Source organism: Rhamphochromis sp. 'chilingali' (assembly GCF_963969265.1).
Source record: "Rhamphochromis sp. 'chilingali' genome assembly, chromosome: 18".
Taxonomy (NCBI): domain Eukaryota; kingdom Metazoa; phylum Chordata; class Actinopteri; order Cichliformes; family Cichlidae; genus Rhamphochromis; species Rhamphochromis sp. 'chilingali'.
In genome coordinates, this window is record NC_137945.1 from 12,940,689 (window position 1) to 12,962,526 (window position 21,838).

General features: G+C 42.4%; 1 protein-coding gene across 1 annotated transcript in view; it reads left to right on the top strand.

Moving 5' to 3' along the window:
* fam49bb (family with sequence similarity 49 member Bb) overlaps positions 1-19,665 on the top strand; it is a 43,532-nt gene extending 23,867 nt beyond the window's left edge. The window contains exons 3-12 of the mRNA XM_080864820.1: positions 3,411-3,493; positions 5,578-5,699; positions 6,415-6,520; positions 10,708-10,847; positions 12,268-12,345; positions 15,978-16,094; positions 16,200-16,279; positions 16,360-16,486; positions 16,564-16,634; positions 18,858-19,665. Of these exons, the coding sequence (XP_080720946.1) occupies positions 3,421-3,493; positions 5,578-5,699; positions 6,415-6,520; positions 10,708-10,847; positions 12,268-12,345; positions 15,978-16,094; positions 16,200-16,279; positions 16,360-16,486; positions 16,564-16,634; positions 18,858-18,921 (978 nt within the window). The 5' untranslated portion in view covers positions 3,411-3,420 and the 3' untranslated portion in view covers positions 18,922-19,665. The remainder of the gene's footprint in view (positions 1-3,410; positions 3,494-5,577; positions 5,700-6,414; positions 6,521-10,707; positions 10,848-12,267; positions 12,346-15,977; positions 16,095-16,199; positions 16,280-16,359; positions 16,487-16,563; positions 16,635-18,857) is intronic.
* Positions 19,666-21,838: the final 2,173 nt, after the last annotated feature.

Sequence of the window (21,838 nt, forward strand, 5' to 3'; positions counted from 1 at the left end):
TTCAACATTCAAGAATCCTCCCTACACGATGCATCTCATGCATTTTAAAAGCGCCCCGTCTCAACCTCTGCTCCTGACTGCTGAGTGCGTACTTTGCTCTGTCGCAGCACCTCCCTGTCTTCCAGAATCACCTGCGCTGGCGTGATTTGCCCCCGTCTCTGCAGACCCTCGCTCGAACGTTTTGGCTCTTCACCTGCCACTCATCTCGGGTGACATCTGCCTGCCAAAATTGAATTGCGTCACTGTTCTGCCCCGACCCCTCTCTCGCAAAGCCCGTCCATCTCCACCCCGTCACCGAGGGCTAAGGCTGCCACCGTTTCTCTCTCTACAAACTGTAGCAGATCTCTGACTTATCAAATGTCTGTCAGCCTCTGTAGCTCTGCGCTTTCGAGGAGTCGGAGGATTGACAGCAGAGAGCGGCGCAAGGGTGTCGCTTTTCATTGCACAACTCGCAGCTGACTTGTGAGAGTGTGTGTGTGTGTGTGTGTGTGTGTACATATACAGTATATATACTGTATGTGTGGGTCTTCGTCGCCTCCTCATACCTGCAAAGCACTTGAAGATCATCATAGCCACAAAAACTGGGTCGTTTTCACAGGCCCTACATAAATAACCATAAATCATACTGGGTGGTAACAAATTCCAGTTAACAGTGAGTGAGGGCACACTGGTAAATTTGTGTGACTTTGATTGGCCTACCTGCAGTAAAGTTAGGAGTTTGTTTCCAGAAACACACTTGACAGAAATCTTTTCATTGTCCTGCTCTCCTTTTTTTTTTTTTTTGCCCATTATAGGCAAACAAAACTTAAACATATAATTGTATTGCAGTGCTCTGGTTTTCCTACGGGTGTGGCAAAAACATCTTCCTCCAAGGATCAGAAACCCTGGTGCTGTAGTTGTATAAAAGTATGACTCACTTCTGGTAGCAAGTCTCTAAACAAATCTCAGCTCCTGTCTTCAAATGCGTCTGGTCACCTATTTTGGGCATATTCATTTTTTGAGCAGAATTAACATTTTCCTTTGAAACTTTAAGTTAATAGAATAACCAGTAAAATCTGGTTAGCTAGCTTAAAAAGTTTGTCTCTAAATGAGATTTATCTCCTGGAAGTTAACCACCATCCTTGCTGGTGCAGAAATCTCCAGCTGATCTCAATTCTGGATAATTGGACTGCGGTGTCTTTATGTCCCTGCAAATACAGATTCTGTGCTCAGGCTTTGCTTTGGTTTTGGTGCTGCTCTATCTGTACTCCATTTAACATCTGTTTACCCAGTTAATCTTAATAGTTTAAGGCACTTAAAACAAAAAGCTCAACACTGACCACGCTGACCATTGATCAGTTTTAATGATATCAATGATGTTATTATTTCTGCTTACAGGCCAAATTCTTTGACTCTCACTGATCAGCTTTCTGTACAGCAAGAAATTGGCACACCTAGGTTTTAACTCATTCACTGCCATTGACGTCTATAGCCGTCAATTGCAGTGAATGAGTCAATGGGTTTAACTCATTCACTGCCAATGGCTGGCAGTGAATGAGTTAAGCAGGAACTCGTTTGTTTTATTATCAGAGTACATTTAAAAAAAAAAAAAAAGAAGCTTGCACGTGGCTCAGGTGTGCAGAAGCTCCACTGAAATGAATTTGAGCTCATTGTTGTGTAATGTGACTGTCAGAAACACTGCTAAGCAGCATTGATCACAGGAAGAGACAAACTTGGAGGGATGCTGTTTGGATTTGGTTCCCGTTCTTAGCTGGACCACGATTGTGATCCTGTCTGGTTCACTTTCTGTTCTGTAGAGGTTTTTGAAGCTTTTTGCTTTAGTAGACAGTTTAGTAGAGAGTGGGTCAGGAAAGCAGAGAGAGCAACTGAGGTGAAAATGCACGAGCTTCTGGTTGGTCTGCTGCATTTCAGCCTTGGGGCGTATGGTCGCCTGCTCACCTTGTGAGCTAAACTGGTGCCTGTCCTGTACAGTTTATTAGTCTTAGAAACCATGAAGAAGATGTACAAATGACCTGTTGTGCTTTGTTTGATGGAAGGATGGATTATATGGATCATATTAAACAGCTGCTGTTCAAACCTTAATGGGGAGCAGCGAATCAGAAGAAACTTAAAGGGAGGAAAGCTAAACCAGCTCGTTTCAGACTGACCCAAGGATTATTTTGAACCACGAATCATGCAAAGCTACTCCAGTGGAGTCCAAACGTGAAGCTAGAAATGAGCTTAAGAGGTCCACTTTGATACCCTATGCCAGGGGTGTCCTGCAGGTTTTAGATCTCACCCTGGGTCAACATACCTGAATCAAATAAGTAGTTCATTACCAGGCCTCTGGAGAACTTCAAGACATGTTGAGGAGGTAATTTAGCCATTTAAATCAGCTGTGTCGGATCAAGGACACATCTAACCTGACCTGCAGTACACTGGCCCTTGAGGCCTGGAGCTGGACACCCCTGCCTTATGCTCTAAAAAGGTGCAATGGTCACTGGTTAATAAATATTAAAAAAATATATGCTTTAGGTTTCTGTATCATGCTGCTGTCTTAGGCTGGGATTATAGCTACACTCTCTACAGACACCACAGACAAGTACTCGATCCTATTGTAGTTTTCTTGAGGCTGTGGTTGGTGCCTTGTAGCATAGCATCTTGTGGACAAATCCAGGTGGTCCAAACCTGGTAGACACGGAGCCTCGCAGTCATCGTCTGATGAGGAAATTCACTCAACTTGCAAATTTATGGATTGCAAAACTGTAACTCTGGCCTTATATTTACTGCTGTAGCACAGTGCAAGTGTTTTGTTTACTGTACCACATTCATCGTACATGTTTGCATTGCCAAGGCATGTTTAATATTAATGTGATGTTTGGGCAGCTGCATTATCTGATTGTGCAGAGACTATTAAGTGAATTTCTTAGTACTGCTCTAAGTCTGATTCACTTACAGTAAACAGAGAAGGCCTTTATGAATGTTTGATTGGATGCACTGTGCAGAAAACAGTTACATACTTCATGCATAACATAAATTATGAGCGATATCCCTGCGGACGATGGTAAAATGGATTAGTTTGCATGCGGCTGCCCGTAAAGGTTTGCCAATGCTGGGAAGAAGTTTAGCAAAGCAGAAGTCAAACTGTTTTTTATTTTTGGGGCCTTTTTTTGGTTTGACATCTGGTTGGTGAGAGCCTGGGTGCAGGAAACACACACTGGGGAGTGTCCGAGGGGAGTGCTGGTGTATGTGAACGGTGGGCACATCTGGGGTATCACTGAGTTCATACAGGCACCAGAGCAGTGAAGCAGAGCGGGAGTGAGGTGCATGGATACAACAATGCATCACCACCTGCTCACTTCACTGCTGCACTCTTCTTCTTCTTCTCTTTTTATTGATTTCTCTCTTCTTCTTTTTTTCTCTCTCAACAGGTATCATAACATGGGGAACCTACTGAAAGTTTTGACATGCACAGATCTGGAACAGGAGCCCAATTTTTTCCTCGATTTTGAAAGTGAGTTTTCTTTTTAAGTAATTTCTCCACATCTCTCCCAATATGGATCACATGGATATTTTACCATAACATTACCAGCTCCAAAACTCCAAAACTTAAATCTTTTCACCACCACTTATCTTTTACACTGTTCCTCCCAGCGGCAAAAGGAATCAAATCTACCACTAGGGCTGCTGCTCTTTTCCATCAACCTGCCTTTTCCATGCTGGAATGTGTGCAGAATATCAATCAGGGCAGAGGTGCAGCAGTGCCCCCTCCCCAAATATAAAGCACTGAAGTCGGGCTGTGGTGTAGCCTAAGGGCCCTCAGCGTGGCTTGAACCTGTGCAGTGCTATTCTCACACTTGGCAAACCCAGAGAGTCAGTCATACCTTCAGAGGAAACGGCTTCTCATAGAGCTCAGAGTGTTTGGAGGTGGTTTTTATACTGAAAGAATACCACCGTTTTATATACAACTAATGCTTTACAATACTGAGCAATGCTGTATGAAGTTTTTCTTTAATAATGCTGTTAGAGGCTGAAATTTTATTTCTGAAGAGCAAATAGAAATAACTACTTTAAAATAAAATGAATAAAAACTATTTTTTAACTAGTTTCATGTTTAAAAATAAAATGTATCCTTATGAACAGTTCTCCAGATCCATGGCTTGGTTCATATTCACTGGCCTCTTCACTATTTACACCTCTTTAGCTGCATATTAACACAAATGTCTAATGAGCCAATCACATGACAGCAGCTCAGGGCTCTTGGACAAGTAGTCAAGACAACCTAAAGTTCAAACCGAGGATCAGAACAGCATCTCTGAACGCACCCTGAAGCAGCAAGCTACAACATCTGGGTTTAAAATGAAGTTAGAGATCACACAGGCTGGAAAAATGTTTCCTGGACTGATAAGTTTTAAAAAAAAAAATTGTCATTAGATGTTGATGGTAGGGTCAGAATTTGACATGAACAACATGAAATCATGGATCCAGCCTGCCTTGTATCAACAGTTCAGTCTGGGCCGGTGGTGTAATGGTGAGGGGATATGTTGTCAGCACACTTTGGACCCCTTAGTACCATCATTTAAACACGACAGCCTCCCTGAGTGTTGTTGCTGACCATGTCCATTATGACCCCATTGTCTCTCATTATCTTTTGTGCAATGTCTGCTTCTATCAGGAAAACGAACCATCTCCCAAAGATCAAATCATCTCAAACTGGTTTCTTGAACATGACAGAGTTATGTCCTCAAATGTGCAGCTTACAAATCTGCCGGAACCATTGACGTGATGTTGTCACATCAATATGGAGCAAATGCTCGGAGGAATGTTTCCAGCATCTTGTTGAATCGGTGCTGTGAAGAATTAAAGCAGGTTTGAAGATAAAACGGGTGTAGCTCCTTCTCTAAATGATAAAAGAACATGGCACTGGCCTGTAAGTCTGCCTACTTCTGACACCTTTAACTCAGTCGGACTGCACCCACCTACGAACTCTACCATGACTTTGATGTCAGCTACACACCTGTGAAGTCTTGTGGCTGGATCTTGTGTGGTTGCAGCACTTTTGTGTTGGTGGGGGAAAAATAAAACAAAACTGTCTGCCGGCAGACAAACACCTGCCAGCACCTGCTTAAAACTGCTTTTTGTGGTAGTTCCCACTGCAGGCTGTGTCTCCAGGACTGCATTTTCCCACACTAATACAGACACACACTCCATGCCATGCTGTTACATTTGGTAATAATGTTAGCCAAAATAAAAACCCTGAAACTGTATGGCTGGAGCTTTTACAAATTTTGAGATAACTCATTCTGTTCGTCTTCTCTTATCTTCCTCTGTTTCCCTGCTCTCGGCCGGGAAAAGTGGGTGGTGTTAAAACTTAATGGGAAGCAGTGGGAAGAGACGATTATTTGACTGAACTTTCATTTGCATAATTGAAAGTTGCTCATTAAACTTTCTGTGATATTGAGGGTGTGGTAGATGTCCTAGAGCTGTATTTTACTTTATGTTGAGTCAGTGTGAATATGGATGAGATCCCAATCAGATTTGCCCAGCTGACTTTGTTGTTGGTCCTTTTTTTTTTTTTTTGGTGCGTGTCCTCTGCAGATGCCCAGCCCACAGAAGCAGAGCGAGAGATTTGGGAAGAGGTGGATGTGGTGCTGAAGGACGCGAAGGCGATCCTGGACGAGTTGCAGGCCTACAAGGGAGCGGGGCCGGACATCCGAGAGGTACGTTCATCCACCCCTTCATCGCAGGACACACTCATGCAGAATTACAAGGAGACGTGCATTTATGAGGTGGTGGAGGTGTCGCTTGTCCTTTATCAGGTGTTGCTTTAGGAATTTGTATCATTTTTTTCTAACACAAATGAGCAGAATAAAGCAGATGATCAATTTTGGATTCAAAGATCAAAGGAATGACCTTCATGGGCCATTAAATCAGTTCTGTCTTTTAGCCTCAGTCTGTTTTTAAAGACTCGACCTACAAATGAACCGTTAAAATTTATTTAATTTCAGCTTCTCGTATCTCATTTTGGTGTTCAGCATCTGTAACTGCTGATTTCATCCAAGCCAGAGCCCTGATCAGTTTAATTGTCTCCTTACTGATGAAGACTTTACCTCTGGCCTGCTGTACCACACCAAAGTGGTCTGTCAAGGACCTGTTTTGTTTCTATGTAATGACAGAAAATGGAAAATATGAAAAACACAGACTCGTTGAGATTGCTCTTATTTTTCTTAAGAGGCATCAAGTAATTTGTAAATATGTGACTCATTTTCTTTTAACATTTCGTTACGGTAAAAGAAAGAGGTCCGTCCCCCCCCCTTCTTTTCTTTTTTACATTATAATCCAGTGGTTTTTCTGCTCCAGCCCAGAGATAAAACTGGGCTGTATGTGCCCCATGAGCATAAATGAGTTTGACACCCGTGATGTATTTCTTTCCAGGCGATCCAGAATCCAAACGATGAGGCGTTGCAGGAGAAGGCGTGGGCGGCCGTGGTCCCCTTGGTGGGAAAGCTGAAGAAGTTCTACGAGTTCTCGCAGAGATTAGGTATGCGTCTGTCTGCGCCGTCTCTACAGTAACCGTGTTATGTAGGCCAGGAAAAATTACATCACTGCTTCTGAGATCTTCATCACTGAGCCTCAGACACGCACCGTTTCAAGTGGAGCGAACTCAGGTGTCCTCTGAGATTTCTTTCAGAGCTAAAACGATCTTGTGTGCGACACCGCGCTTGGAATTGTAGATTAGTGTGAGCTGCTGAAACGTCTGTGCAGTTTTGTTGTCTTAATGACTAACGGGGAGAGCCGGTGTCCTTCATGTGCAAGGCATTTTATAGCGACCTCATACCGATGTAAGCGCGACATTAATTGTCCGCTTCTGCATCGGCAGGATTTGCTGCTGAGCTGCACAAGACGTGCGACACATACTTATACACGCGTGCTTTGAACCCCGCCTACATGCTACCGTCTCAACATGCTGCTTGCGTTGCACTGTGCATCGACCTCTGTAGGGTCTTATTAGCATGGATTCAAGGTGGGGGTGTAAGCTCACTGCTCCCTGATCTTATGACCCTGAGGCTTGAGGGGAGGGGACCCGGCATGCGTCAGTGCCCTCAACCCCTTTGACCCCATAATCCCAGTGGCGGTGGAGAAGGCAGTCAGTGGGCGACAGTGGCGGCGGCAGCCTGGTGATGGCGATTATGTAACAAAGTAGGTCAAATCTCAGTCTCGAGCGCTGCTCTATTTCCCTGCCTGGATTTTAGGCTTCAGGCGCCAGGGATGGTGATATCCAAACAGGACTCCCTGAAAGAGGAGAACCTATGCATTTGGAATGAGCGGACACGTTTTACTGCACTGAAATCCAGACGTATACATGGGAAATCCTAAAATTTGTCACAAGAATAGATAATAACATTAAAAAAAAATCACAAATTTTGTATATCGGGGACAGTAATATCCTGCTACACCAACACTAAAGTTGGCTTCAGTATAAAAATGTACATTTCTTAGAACAAACCTTTAGACTCAAAGCTCATATCTTTATACAGATTTTGACCAGAAGTCAAAAATTTAGGAGTGGCAAAAGTTGGACTGTGCATAGTTGGATTAATTTTTATTATAATGCTGAAACTTAACAGGTAATTAGCTTACCTAAGCTCCAAGGTGACATCTTAATATTACCATAGAAAGAAAACCATGTCATAGACCACAGATTATGCATTATTAAAGACTGAAAAAAACTTCCTATGTTTATGGACATGCTTTTTTTATGGATCCAGTAATTGTGAAAAGTAGCACTCCATTTATTTTGAGTGTGTTTTTAAGCCTTTTCCAGCATGAGAGTAACGATGATGGAATGTTTGGTCCACACTTAGGGGGCCTGGATAGTTTGAAGACATGAATATGGCACCTGCAAATGCGATTTAAAAAAAAAAAAAAAAAAAAAAAAGGGGAAAGTGTAAACATGGATAAAACTTCAGACAAAACACGTAAATTTTAGCCTTTAAAAATGGAAGAAAACAGAAACAAAAAAAAAAGTTGATCTTGAAGGACAGAAGGAGAAAACCTGCTGATAGCATCCACCACAGAAAAAGCAGTATAGAGAGAATTACAGGAGGATTACAAGAAAATGAAAGACCACAAAAAGAGGTGTTGTTGCTTTACCAACTGCTGGCTGTTACTTCACTCAGGAGTTCCTGTTTGCAAATGCAAACACAAGAACAGGACTGGGAGGAACCTGGGGACTTCCCCAGACCCTCAGGTAGTCCCCAGAAGCTGCACCCGGCTGTTTAATACACTTTAATTTGATTAATCGCTTAATTGTTCAGTTATGTCAATAGCTGATGTTTTCTTTTGTAGAGCTGAAGACCTTGTTCGGGTAGCAGGCTCTGCATATGGCATAGATGAACATTTATCCCCTTCCAGCTTGTTCTTTCATAACAGCCACGTAGCTTTGAGATACTGATCTTCATAGAACTTTTGTCGATACCTAAATTTAGATCTGCTCCTTTTAACAACGGTGAAAACTTCTCGAGTCTGTCCCCTAGGAAAAAGTAGGATCTAGAAAAGTCCTTGAGTCCCGCTGTCATCTGGCCCCGCCCCTCTCAGCGAGTACAGTCTACATGCCTGCATTCTGCTCGCCTGCTCCGCCGTGACCTGACGAGATCAGACATCTCCCAGCGCCCCGCCCTCGCACGACTTCCCAACATACTAGAGTGGCTCATTTCTGGGGGCCTTTAAGCAGCTCCATCTTAACTTCTGTTTTGACTAGGATTGGGTGTGTGTGTGTGTGTGTGGGGGGGGGGGCTGCAGTGCTGAGGCCATTTTTAATCAGCTGCTTCGCTGCGAACGCTAGCCCAAGCAGATGGGAGTCATTACTGAATGGCAGACGTGCTCAATTTACCGCACTGCACTGCCAGCTCTGTGTCCTTCGAAAAGTCATCTTCAGATTATTTTAAGTAGACCGCTGTCTGAATCACACTGATCCTGGGTTACGCTGACATGCGCATCGTCATTTGTAATCAACAGTAACTGTAAAATACACAAGTCTATTTAAAGTGCCCATTTGGTAGCTTATTGCATCAGATGTTCAGCTTGTCTGGGTTATATCATTACTAAAGGCTCCCTTCGGCTTCTAGACTGAATTCTAAGCACTGTCTGCATCTATAAATAAAATTCCCTCTGGGCTTCAAAGCTCTTTTAGTTTTTCTTCTTCAGAACTATGTGTCTGAACAAGATCTGTTTGTCTGATAACTTGACTTGCTTGGAAGTTGTTCGCCACATTTCCCTCTCCCTGGTTCCCTGCCGGTGCTCTTCTTGCATGCTTAATCATTGGTCCGTGGGTATGCTATGTCACGGCATGGCACAGGCTTTGTATTTACTTAGTGTCAAAACAATGAGTGTAATCCTGCTTGAATGAAATCTTGCCCCCACCCATTTCATGCCAATGAGATAATTAGTCCCATGTCTCATTTGCATGTGAGCAGGAAAGCCCCCCCCCCCCCCCCTCCTTTCTCCTTTCTCAAAGGCCTCCCCACCCTTCCCCCCCCCTTTGAGACTGGCACTGGGCCCTGGGCAGTTTGGGCACCACCGCTGCCTCATTATTTGTCTATGTCTTAATCAGGATGCTACAGCCTGCCGACACCCTGCACTGGTCACGTATCAGGCTGCTCCTTGACCTCCTACAAGGCCCAACAATAAAGAGACAAAGAAAGACTCGAGTTTTCTTTCTTTTTTCCACTTATACATGACTTAACTCATGTAATTATGTAATTGTATTACTTTAGGACTCTTTAGGTATTTTTTTTCTATCATTTAATTGGAAAAATGTTTTTCCACGTATTAGCTTTTTTTAAATTGAAGAGTCACAGAAGCTTGTCATTTTCCCAGAACTGCAGGAAATTCAATGTTTTTTTTCCCAAGTTCTCTAAAAATGTGAGGCTATTCAGTTTACAGTGATATAACACATATAACGGAATCAGCAGAGCAGAAACCTCTCACAATATAGAATGGTTTGCTTTATAAACCATTCTATACTTGGGTACTCCGACTTTCTCTCACAGTCCAAAGACATGTAATTAGTGGTGTCAGGTTAACTGGTAAATTGCCCATAGGTGTGAATGGTTGTCTGTCTCTCTATGTTGACCCTGTCTGCAGATATTTGCAAATCTTCACCAATTGTTATCAACCTGTGTGACTGTATGTGGTTCCCCAGAGGTTGACAGATGTGAAAAATCTCTGGGCAACCACAGTTATTATTATTTTTTTTAAATGTTAAGCACATTGAGTTTACATGCAATTAAATGTATCTTGCCAATAAAATTACTGTGGCATCCTCTTTTTACTTTAGTGTAACTGAGCTATTAACCATTACTATACAGTGAATATAACTATTAGCTGCAGCTGCATGTTTTCCTCCATTGTTCTTGCCCTGCTCTCCTTTTCAAACCTGAATATTGATCACTCTGCCATGCTACATGCAGCACTTCTTCTTTCCCCTGACCTTTGCATTTTTGCATATAGTGCTGCCTGAGCTGTTAACCTGGCGCTTGAATGGCAAAAACCTGAATGTAAAACTACTCAGTGGCTCTGACTGATGACCTGGAAGACTACACACATCAGCTAAACTGTCTCTGTTCAAGGCTTTTGTCAGGCTCTTCATTAAACGAGTAAAAGCCCAATCGAGGTCCTCTGACAGCGATGCAGGTTCACCACAGATGTCTGTCTTTTTTTTAACAGAGGCAGCGTTGCACAGCCTCCTGGGTGCTCTGACCAGCGAGACTTACAGCGACCCGACTCAACACCTGGAGCGGGAGCAGGCGCTGGCCAAGCAGTTCGCAGAGATCCTCCACTTCACGCTGCGCTTCGACGAGCTTAAAGTATGGCTCTTTATTTCTTTAAGTGTCAAATTTTAGCTGCTTCTGTAGGCTTTGCTCTCAATCGTCCAACAAGCTACTGATGCCCCTGGATTGATTTTTTTTTTTTTTTTTTTCTTAGCTCTGTGCAGTTTTAAGCTGCCGCCAGTGAGCGCATGATTAGCATTTAATTAGAGCCCTGATACTGCTCTGCTGTTTATGATACTGTGGATGTCAGTGAAATGGCCAATAAGGGTTATTGCAAGGGGAAAAAGGTCTGCAAATTGTTGTTGCCCGAGCCAAGTTTTTCACAGCGTGGCAGGTTTTATATAAACGACAGGCAGAGGGAACTTTAAAAGTCTGATCTGGTTTGAATTCGGACACAAACTGCTGAAACGAAGCCGCGATTGAAGCATGTTTGTCGCTCAAATGCCCATTGTCAGAAACATAATTGTGTGAGCACTCATCTTGTAAGACACTGGGCCCACATCCCTGCTCCTTTGACACAAAAACGTAAAAAAAAAAAAAAAAAAAAGGCTCCCCGACTCCCTGAGGCGGTTTGCAGCGACGTCCCAATTAGTGCCCACTACCCAGGCTGGCAGGATGAAAAACATGAAGGTAGGGGGTGCAAGGTGGCATGCCAGGCCCATTCATCAATCTTTCACACCCATGCACGGGCTTCTGACCTAGTTAAAGTGTCTGAGTGCTGTGCAGCCCCTCCCTGGCGAAGAAGCCTGTCTCTCCTGGTGGACGCGGTGGACGCAGACTGAGTACCAGTCTATTGTAGCAGGATTAGCATGCTGTCAGCGCAGCTTTGACTGTGACAAGCTCGTGCAGGAATGAGGATAATTAGCCACATGACGAGCACTCGCTTGTGGTGACTTTTGAAAAGAAGCTCTCTGGTTGGCCAGCTTCCCTTTAAAAAAAAAAAAAAGTGGTCAGTTTGGCTCCACACTGAAAACCAGATGATTCATATATTGTAGGGAGTCATGTCAAAGGAGCTAATGGAGCCTTGTGGCTTTTATCTGAGGCTTTGAGGGTGCATAACGTCAGAGAATAAGCCTGCGTATATCCTGTGCTCACTCTAACCTCGCCTCTCCTTAATGAGACCCACAGCCAAAGCTCACGGCAGCAGGAAAAAAACCAAATATTTGCTGACAGGGCGAGCAGGGATGTGGACGTAAAAGGGGGCAGAATGAGTGTCAGACATTCAAATCCAGTTCAGCACATAAAATAGTAATTGTATCAGTGCTCTTTTTATGTCATTTCCCCCCCAAAGCTACATTTCTGCCTTGTTGGCTAAAGCTTTCTGTCATGACGATGGTGTGTTTGATCCAGAGCTGAATGTCCGGCTGCAGGCTGTCTCTCTCCCCTCTCTCTGTATTAGATTGCCTCCAAGCTTACATATATCTGTATATATAATATTTATATTTCTGTTTTGCAGATGACAAATCCAGCCATTCAGAATGACTTCAGTTACTATAGGAGAACACTGAGTCGAATGCGGATCAACAATGTACCGGTGAGCATGTTGCGCCCATCTCTGACATACAACTTCTCCTTTATCTTTTTTAGCATCTGTTAGCTCTTTGTTTTGGTTTAACAGCCCATTTATCTGCTATTAGAGCGTAGCAGATGGTGTTATTTTTGAGTAAAATTTTATTTAATTTTTGTCATAATTTAGTCTGTAATAATCTTATAATTCTTTTAGTTTTAGTCGACTAAAAATCGAAAGATTATAGCAGACTAAACTTGATTCAGTTGACTTAAATATAAAGTGTGAAAGTTTCTCATGGTTTTACTGGTGAGTGCCTTATTTTCTTTGTGAAATGCATCCATATGTCTCCTCTTCTCTTCCTCTTAGGCGTTGACATTTTGTCGCACTTTTATGAGAAACGGGGAGCATGGCAGATTGTACCCTTTCCCGTGGGCACATAAAATTGTTCATATTTAACCTTACTGTGCAAGGACATTACTTCCGATTGGATCACTTTTAAACTTGTCCCACCTCTCTGCACCACTCGGTTGGTTCTGATTGTGTCTCGCTTCTCCAGAATATTTAGGTTTTTTTAATATTTTTATTCACTGACTAAAGTGTCAGTGCATTTCATCGTCTTCTTTTCCATGAGAAAAAAAGAACGATGAAAACTATGACTAAAATGACTGGTGTGTGATGTTGCAAGAACTTTTTATTTAAATCAAAATATGACCCACAAATTATATTTTCTTTTATTTTACACGGACCACACTGACTTTACTGACTAAACGGTTTTCACTTCAGCTTTTAACTGCTGCAGAAACTCAACACACGTGGTGCTGTGGACATGGTCAGCATCAACTGACCATCAGCGTTGGCCTTACTTGAGAATCGGTGTCGGTTTGAATGTGTGTTATATTTAGAACATTATCACTGCTTTTGCTGCTGACAGATGGCTCTCTCTGATGAAGAAGGGAAGCTGTTTCACTCCACCAGACTCCATTGGCAAAACAAGTATTTTTTCTTTGCAAAACATGGGAATGGTTCATCTATTGCTGGCTTGACCAGATGGTTTGTCTGTGCTGTTGTGCATTTATGGTTATTAAAGCAGTTAGTTTGGGTGTGAATTGAAAAAAGTCACGCTAATTAAACTAACAACTCCCATGTTCTGTCAGGTAAAACTCACTGTTTGTGTCAGTGGTGGTTTCGAAAGGAGTGGTTTGGGTCTTAATGTTCCTGATTTTGGTGTTAACACTTTTATTATGATTCAGAATTATATTTTGAAATACCAAAAGCACCCAAACAGACTAACCGGCTGATGCAGTGGTTAACCAACTGTAAGATTTCTGTTTTTGTCAGCACAAACTGGTGGCTTTGATGACTTCCGTTCCTCATCAGAGGGAGACATCTGTGGCAGCTTATAGCTTATTTGCTATTCTTGCATTGAATCAATGTATGACATAAGTCGCCTTTATGGTTTGCATGTGTAGCTCTGCAGTTTTGCTGCTGAAATACTGGTTGTTGTTATTGTGGTTTCCCTCTTCAAGTTAAGCCATTATCTTCCAGTATCTTTCATAAATGGTGGCAGAGTAAAAAGTTGAAGGAAACAACAGTATTGAATGGACCAGTCACAGTGATGCCTTCAGCACAGTTATTTTTCTAGGGAAGTGCACGGCAGCTTCTGGCATAAGTTGTGGTGGAGGGTTTGTTGTTAACGCAGAAGCATAAATCCCGGATAAGCCCCCAAATTACTTTAAATACAGATTAAAGTTAAACTGACAGTAATTTATTTATTTTTAAACTGGCATAATACAAACGGCGTACCAAAAAAAGCTGATGTTGTTTAAAATGTAAATTTAAAAAACAGAATGCAATGATTTACAGATTTTTATGAACCAGATTTTATTTACAATAGAACACAGGAAATATCGAAGCATTGGAAACGACTGTGGCATGAATTTTAGCTCAGCATTTATTGGTTAAATACTTTCTTCTTGGAAAGTGGAGTAGTATTTATACCTGGTATTAAACACGTGTATAATCATTTCTCCTGTAATTTACCTTTTCTTCACTTTGATAATGAAGGCCAATGCCAGTGTCAGTGCTGCGCATTGTGCTTGCTACCTCGCTGTTATGACTGACTGTCCATTAAAGCAGCAGAGCCGCTTTAATGGACTTTGTTTCGCTTGTGCGTTTCCCGGTAAAACGGTCAAAATGTCATGTTTTCTTTCTACCTGTTCATCACTGTGATGAGTGAGGTCCAGGTGCAAATTCAGTTTATGAAGAAATGAGATCTCTTCATGTAGGTCTATGTGTGCCTCTTACTTACATGCAAGGACTTCCCATGCTGTCCATGTGTAAGGAGACCAGAGAAAGTCAATGTCATTCAGCACTTTGAAGTGAATTAAGATAACCTTGACCGACACATAAAGGGGTGGTAAATGCATTACAGAGTTACCCAGGCAACTGGAGCCTGAAATCTCCAATAGAGTGACCATCAGCTACAAAGAGATGTCCTATGTGGATGCACCTTTAGGCTTTAGTTTACTCTGTGCACTTTTGCACATATGCACCTTGCTGTGTGGACACCCAACTTTGTGAACATAACTCGAGAATGAGGTGATGTACGGTTTTCAAATTGATACCATAGATGTGTTTTTTGTCTTGTCGTCCTCCCTTCAGCCCCAACCGGTCATGGCAGATGGCTGCACCTCCCTGAGCCTGGGTCTGCCAGAGGTTGAGGGAAACGTGGGGTAGTAAAATTGGTCATTTTTAGCTGCATATGAGGAAAAATAAACCAAAACTGCACTCAGTTCAGACCCGCCTGACAGGAGCTTTTATTTCTTAAAGCAGAACATGTCATTAGACAAATGGGCCCAGACAAGTTGTCGTTAGGACCTGTCAACGCTGAAAGACGCTCGGGCCGCCGTCCCTCCTCACAGCTCCGTCGCACTCGGTTTAGTCAGCGCTCAGACGACTGAATCATTCAGACATCCGAGATGAAACGCAACTGTCCCGGCTCAAACATTCTTTGAGCTCATGTGTCATCATCGTTTGTTAAAAAACCCAAAGTGGTTTGAAAGTTTGGGGCGATTATTCATATTCCGTCAGTGCTCTCATGAAGGCAGGAAGTGTTGTTGTTATTTAAATACGCAGACAAATTTAGAACAGGCTGTTCAAGAGACGCCTTATTCTTTTGTTGTCCGCCAGGTGTTTTCAGCGTCTCATCTGAAACGGCAAAGCGGCAGTCAGCTGGGAAACCGGGGGAGGGAGGAGGAGGAGGGCTGTGTCACAGGGTTTATATCAGTCGGTGTTTTATTTAACGAAGCAGCTTTTCATCTGCACAAACAGTCTGTTAAAGCTGCTTCGCATCAAATAAACTAATAATACATCCTGATGTTCTCTCGCACCTTTTCATTCAGAGTTTTTTAAATAAAATTTCACAGCATCGCCACAGTGTAGAGCGCAAAGTGGCTTTAATGTCCCTCCAAGCGTGTCAGCTACACGGCCACCTTCGTGGTCGCTTTCTTTTCTCAGTCTCCTTGTAAAGTAGCTTTAACTGGCAGCTCTTCTAATAACAGAGATAACCACGTTTGAGTTTGATTATTTTAAGATCAGAGGTCCAGAACACTAAACATGCAGTCAGTGGATTCAAGCTTTGTTTTTTTTGTTTGCAGGCAGAAGGTGAGAATGAAGTCAACAATGAATTGGCCAATCGGATATCTCTCTTCTACGCCGATGCCACGCCCATGCTGAAGACGTTAAGTGACGGCACAACAAAGTTTGTTTCTGAGGTGAGACTCAGAAACAAAAATATTGGATACTTTATTTTCTTTGTGTGTGTGTGTGTGTGTGTGTGTGTGTGTGTATCCACTCAAGTCATTCCTCCCTCCTTACAGAACAAGAACCTGCCCATCGAGAACACGACGGACTGCTTAAGCACGATGGCGAGCGTGTGCAAAGTCATGCTGGAAACACCGTAAGTGACCTCCTCCGCGTGTTAAATACGCCATTCACGGCTTTGCGTCTTATCCCTCCTCTTCCTCCTCCTGCTGTCAGGGAGTATCGCAGCCGTTTCACAAGCGAGGACACGGTGTCCTTCTGCCTCAGGGTGATGGTCGGGGTGATCATCTTGTACGACTACGTCCATCCCGTAGGAGCGTTCGCCAAGTCGTCCAAAATCGACGTGAGTGTAGACACGTTCACGCCAAACTTCTCACTCGCAGCTTCTTCTACAGCTAACGGTCTCTTTCTGTTCCACAGATGAAAGGCTGCATCAAAGTCCTCAAAGATCAGCCGCCAAACAGCGTAGAAGGCCTTCTCAACGCTCTCAGGTCAGTTCTTGTTCCGATTATTAAAAAAAATAAAAATCCCTGCTGCCCAGCGTGAAATGTGATTGCAGCCCGTGAGCAGGCTTTTAAACTGAACAGGAGCAGGCTGCTCACGCTGTGAGTTGGATGAGTTGGTTCCTGTTCACAAGCAGCAGACAGACCTCATCCCCTTCAGCGCAGTGACTCATCCTCCACGCCGTCCAGCGGGGGATTCGGTCAGCTGTGAGCCTGATCCGGGTTGGGTGTCAAAGCCTCTCCACAAAGGCCGATTACATGTGACACCAGGTCCCCTCGCGCCCTCACAAATTTCACCCACCTCACCTTGCTCTCGCAGCTGCTGACAGCTTTGAGTCGACCTTACATCTGTGTGTTTGTGTGTGTGGGGAGCCCGAGGCGGGCCGGCTCTACCGGGCCACACGAGGTTATTTTCATGCGAAAGCTGACAGATTTTCTCTCAGTGATTGCCACACTGATGTGACGGAGGATGATAGTGTATGTTAGACGCATGCAGTGCTGGACAGTAATGAAGTCAAAGTTCAAGCTCACTTTACTGCACTATTTATCTGACATTTACTGGAAGATTTTCTAATTTACCGTTTTGTTTGTATCAAAACAAACAACACAGCCAAGGTAAAAGGAAAGTACAAACTCTTTCATTTCTAAGATGGGCTTAGACGAACAACATCATGGCACATTACACTGTGTCGTTATTTGCAGTCAGTACATCCTTACTGCTTCCTCAGGAATTAAGAGGGCAAGTAGCAGCCAGCTGCTGCTAATCAAATGCAATAGACTAACGATCATCAGCAAGTGTGAGCAACTCTATAAGAACAGAGGTTTTGACAGTTTGCTGGTCTGAAGCATTCAGATAAGTGCAATGTCAGTCTTAACAGGAGTGGACATCCCAGCTAATTCACTCCAGGATCAGATCAAGCAGCGCTCAGAGAAACTGCAAAAAAAACCAGAACTCAGATCTCAGGCTGTATTGACCTCGTTTTAAAACCTGCTAATGACCAGATAACTTTTATGCCCCGATAGTGCAAACCTTAGAATTGACAGAGGGTGTACTTTCATTTTTTGCTATCAATGTATAATAAATAAATACAGTAATACAAACACTGGGGCTCTTTGCCATGTTTCAGCTTCATTAGCAGCCGCATCAAAGCAGGACTGCAGCTTCCTGTTATTTTCATCAATATTTAAACTGCAGATCGGGCCGGTGTGTCAGGTTGTTGCAGGAGTTCTCAAAATCTTGCGGGCAGATTTACATGAAAATTTTACCACCAGCATGGCCCAACTTGGAATTGATCCAGATCTGGATGATTCTTCTTTTTTATTTAATTGTAGCGTTTTTAAAAATATGGCCTCAGAGCAGGTTTCAGTATACGGGGCGCCTGCTCTCCCACGTGAGCTGCAGACACAACACTTTTGGAGTCTTTAAAGGAAGCTGCTGCTGCTGCTGCTGCTGCTGCTGATCATGATGAGAAAAATTAGTAGGAACTGGAGTTAAAGAAAATATCACAAACTGAGGCAAGAATTCAATGAATGCATCATGTGGTGGCTTTGGCGTTGGTACGCAGCCTCGGAGCGCTTCTTTTGATCGATAAGACGTGGAAATGCTTCCTTTTGTTAACAGTGTCGACTCATTCTCATTCAAATTAAGCTTCACGTGAAAACACACAGCCTTCAGATTTAAAGAGTGTGAATCTTTTAAAGGTACAAATACTGCAGAAACAATAACTCCTTACTTTGTAATAAGAGTTCCTGGCAGAGCAATAGTTCTTGTTTCTGTGTAGTCTATAAAGTCTATATTAAAAAACTGCTTCAAACTTCATTTTTAGCAGAACAAACCCTTGAACATGTTACAACTCGAGAAGCAGAAACCAGAGCATTCACAAGTGTGATTTCCCATCGGACGTTTTGTTTTTAGTAACAGTTTAAATCTTTACATATAATCCAAAGAGGCTTAAGTCGGATCAAAAGGTTAAAGGAGAAGAAAGCTGCCTTCTACTGTTTGGAGGAGATTGACACCAGATCAGGAACCAGTGTGGACGAAAGGAAATGCTTCAGTATTAACATTTACCCCGTTGAAGAGGACGTTTTCAGCTAAACGAGGACTTTCACTTTGAGAGCTCGAGCATATTTTGTTCATAATACTTCAGTATTTTCACTCTTTGTTCTTCTACTGAAGTGCACATTTGCTTTTTCTCTCTCTCTCGCCTGCAGGTACACAACCAAGCATTTAAACGATGAATCAACCAACAAGACTATCAAGAGCATGCTGCAGTAGGACTGAGCTGCTAGGACTGCTGAAGGGAGACGCCGCTCTCTCGAATGTCGCTGCACAGAATGTTGTCTTTTTTTTTTTTTCTTCCTTTGTTTGCTTTTTTAAATGGAAAAGAGCTACTGCTCCGCCCTCTTTTATACTGCAAAATGCTACTGCCATTGTAAACGTCTTTTTTGGTGCCAAAAAGATGTCGCTGATATGTAATGTTTTCGATAAAAGCCCATGCCGCTATGGCAGCTAATGAAAGCATTGTGGATGCTCCGGTTTTTATTTTAAACATGTCTTCTTTTTTTTCCCTGTGTAAGGGGACGGGAGTTCTGACTTGAAAATTTAATACAGAGAGATATATAGAGACGTATATATTATTTTTGGTTGATTTGTTATTTAATTCCATCTTCTGCATGATTACGAAACAAAATAGTCTTTTCCTTGTATTTAAAGTAAAACAAAACAAAAGCAATGGTTCCTCTTAATTTGTCTGCTCTTTTGTGCTTTCATAATTAAATGTTTTGTTATTGAAATGGTACTTGTTGAATTGAGATTAAGAGTACTGTTTTTATATTTTTTATAGGTTTTAATTTGTGCATATGTCTTTTTTTTGTTTTTTTTTAGTTGTGTTGTATTTTTTAGTTGAAAACTTTAAACTGTGATACGTTCAAAATCAAATTAAAACTGGGAGTGTGTACTGTACATGCACAGTATGTTGTGGCTGGAGAAATTAAAAGGAGAACTCTTGTTTTCTACGACCCCGACTCGTCAGGTTTGATCTCTTCTCGCCGTCTCCGGGCGGCCGGAGGGGAAGATTGAGAACTCAGTGACACACAGTTTTTTAAACTTAAAACCAAAATAAGCAACTTTAACACTTCAAAGCAGTCCTCTTAATCTAATTGCCAAATTATGTCTGTTCACCTTCATGTGAAGGTCAATAACGCTCTCAGGGTTGATGTTAAGTAATGGTAGTTACAAATAACTGAAACCAGCCGAGCGCAGCAGAATATTAATAAAATGGATTAAGTGAAATCCACCTTCACTACCTGCAGGACTGACTTAACATTAATGCATTGATAATTACAGCGCAGAAAACCCTTTTTTCCTGTATTTCGAATGTAATTTAAGCATGATTTGATTTATTTACTGATGGTGGGTCTTGACAAAGCCCCTCAGTTCAGTCTGACTGAAACAGGACATTTTTGCACCCCTATGCCTGCTTTTAGGAAGGAGGGTGGAGCTTCTGTGCTCGCAGCCCTAGATGACCATATTAGGTATATCCACTCTTGCTGACATCACTCAGAGTCAACAGCAGTGTTGGTCAAGTTACTTGAAAAAAGTAATCAGTAACTAATTACTGATTACTTCCCCAAAAAAGTAATCCCGTTACTTTACTGATTACTTATTTTCAAAAGTAATTAATTACTTAGTTACTTTTTAGAAACACGATTTACAACCTGAAGAGGTGATAAAGCGATAGATCTTTCAGCCCAATTCTACTTTTTCTGCATAATCTATCATACAAAATGTAATCAAATGGAAAAGTCTCTTTTTTAACTTGTTTTATCAGTTTTAATCTTTTAACTTTATGCATCAAGCAAAAATTAAATTATATGCAACATTCTCTGACTTGAATAAATTAGTTTAACATTTAAACCTATTTTCTGCACATTCCAGAACATAAAATAAAATATTTTTTGTGTTTACACTCACTCTTTCAAATAGATGCAAGTAAAACGCAGCAGAAAATAAATAAAGTCAAAGACTCAGCGGTCCTGTTGCTCTATTTTCACCTGTAAAGCAGGAGTGGAGTAGGCGGAGGTTTACCCTGGTGCAGGTGTGCCGCGGTCAGTGGAAGAATCCACGAGTTTCTCTGTGAGTTTCCCATTATGTTGTTGCGCACTCGGTGCTTGCTCGGAAGTTTAGGGGGTTTTTTCGCTGTAAAAAGAAGTTTTCTTCCCACGCACGATGGACGCTAATGTTTTTGTCACTTTTTATGGAATCAAACTCAAAGTAAGGTCAGTGCTTCCATGCTTTAAACGCTGCACGCTCATACTCTCTCCCACAATCGATATGTGATCCATTGTTGATCTGCACACAGCTGGTGTCACTAACGGCGCACTCGCTTACGTCACTGTCATGAGACATTCTAGCAAAAAATCACGGTTTTAGTAACGCAGTAACGCAGCGTTCCTACGGGAAAGTAACGGTAATCTAATTACCGTTTTTGCAATAGTAATCCCTTACTTTACTCGTTACTTGAAAAAAGTAATCAGATTACGCGTTACTGTAATCTGGTCAACAGTAGAAAAAAAGAGTCTGGTGCCTAAGCACCATTTAATATGAGCATCCTTCATTGTGATACTTTATATTTGTGACACTGTGAGTTCCCATGGAAATCTGCTTTTAACAGTCCCTAAAGTGATGGCTCAAAACAAACTGCAAAAGCACCTGATGATCAACGCTGATGTTGTTGGAGGCTAAGTAGATGAATCACAACCCGGGCTTCCACAGCCAGTCAACACTAAGGATGAATGACGACAGAGCAGGTTAATAAGGATGACAGAAAAAATAATGAGTGAACTGTGGATGTAACAGCTGATTATAGGAACCTGTTGGCAGTTTAATCTGTCAGCAGGTGCAACAGAGCAACCATTTTTGGGCCACCCGATGAACGTGAGTCTCTTATAGTTATGTTGTTGGTCTCCACCACCTGTTGAGGGATGTATTTTTCTTTTTAGCTGCTAAATGTTGCACTGTGTTCACTAGTCAGTCTCTGATTTACAGTACAGGCACAAACTGAGAAGGGCCCCCTCTTTAAGGTTCATTTAATGTGTTAGGCTAACCTGCACATATAGAGGGAGGTGTGGCACTCTCCTCCAACAGCACCAAACCTACACCTGTTTTCTTTTAGGTGCCTGTTTGTTTGTTT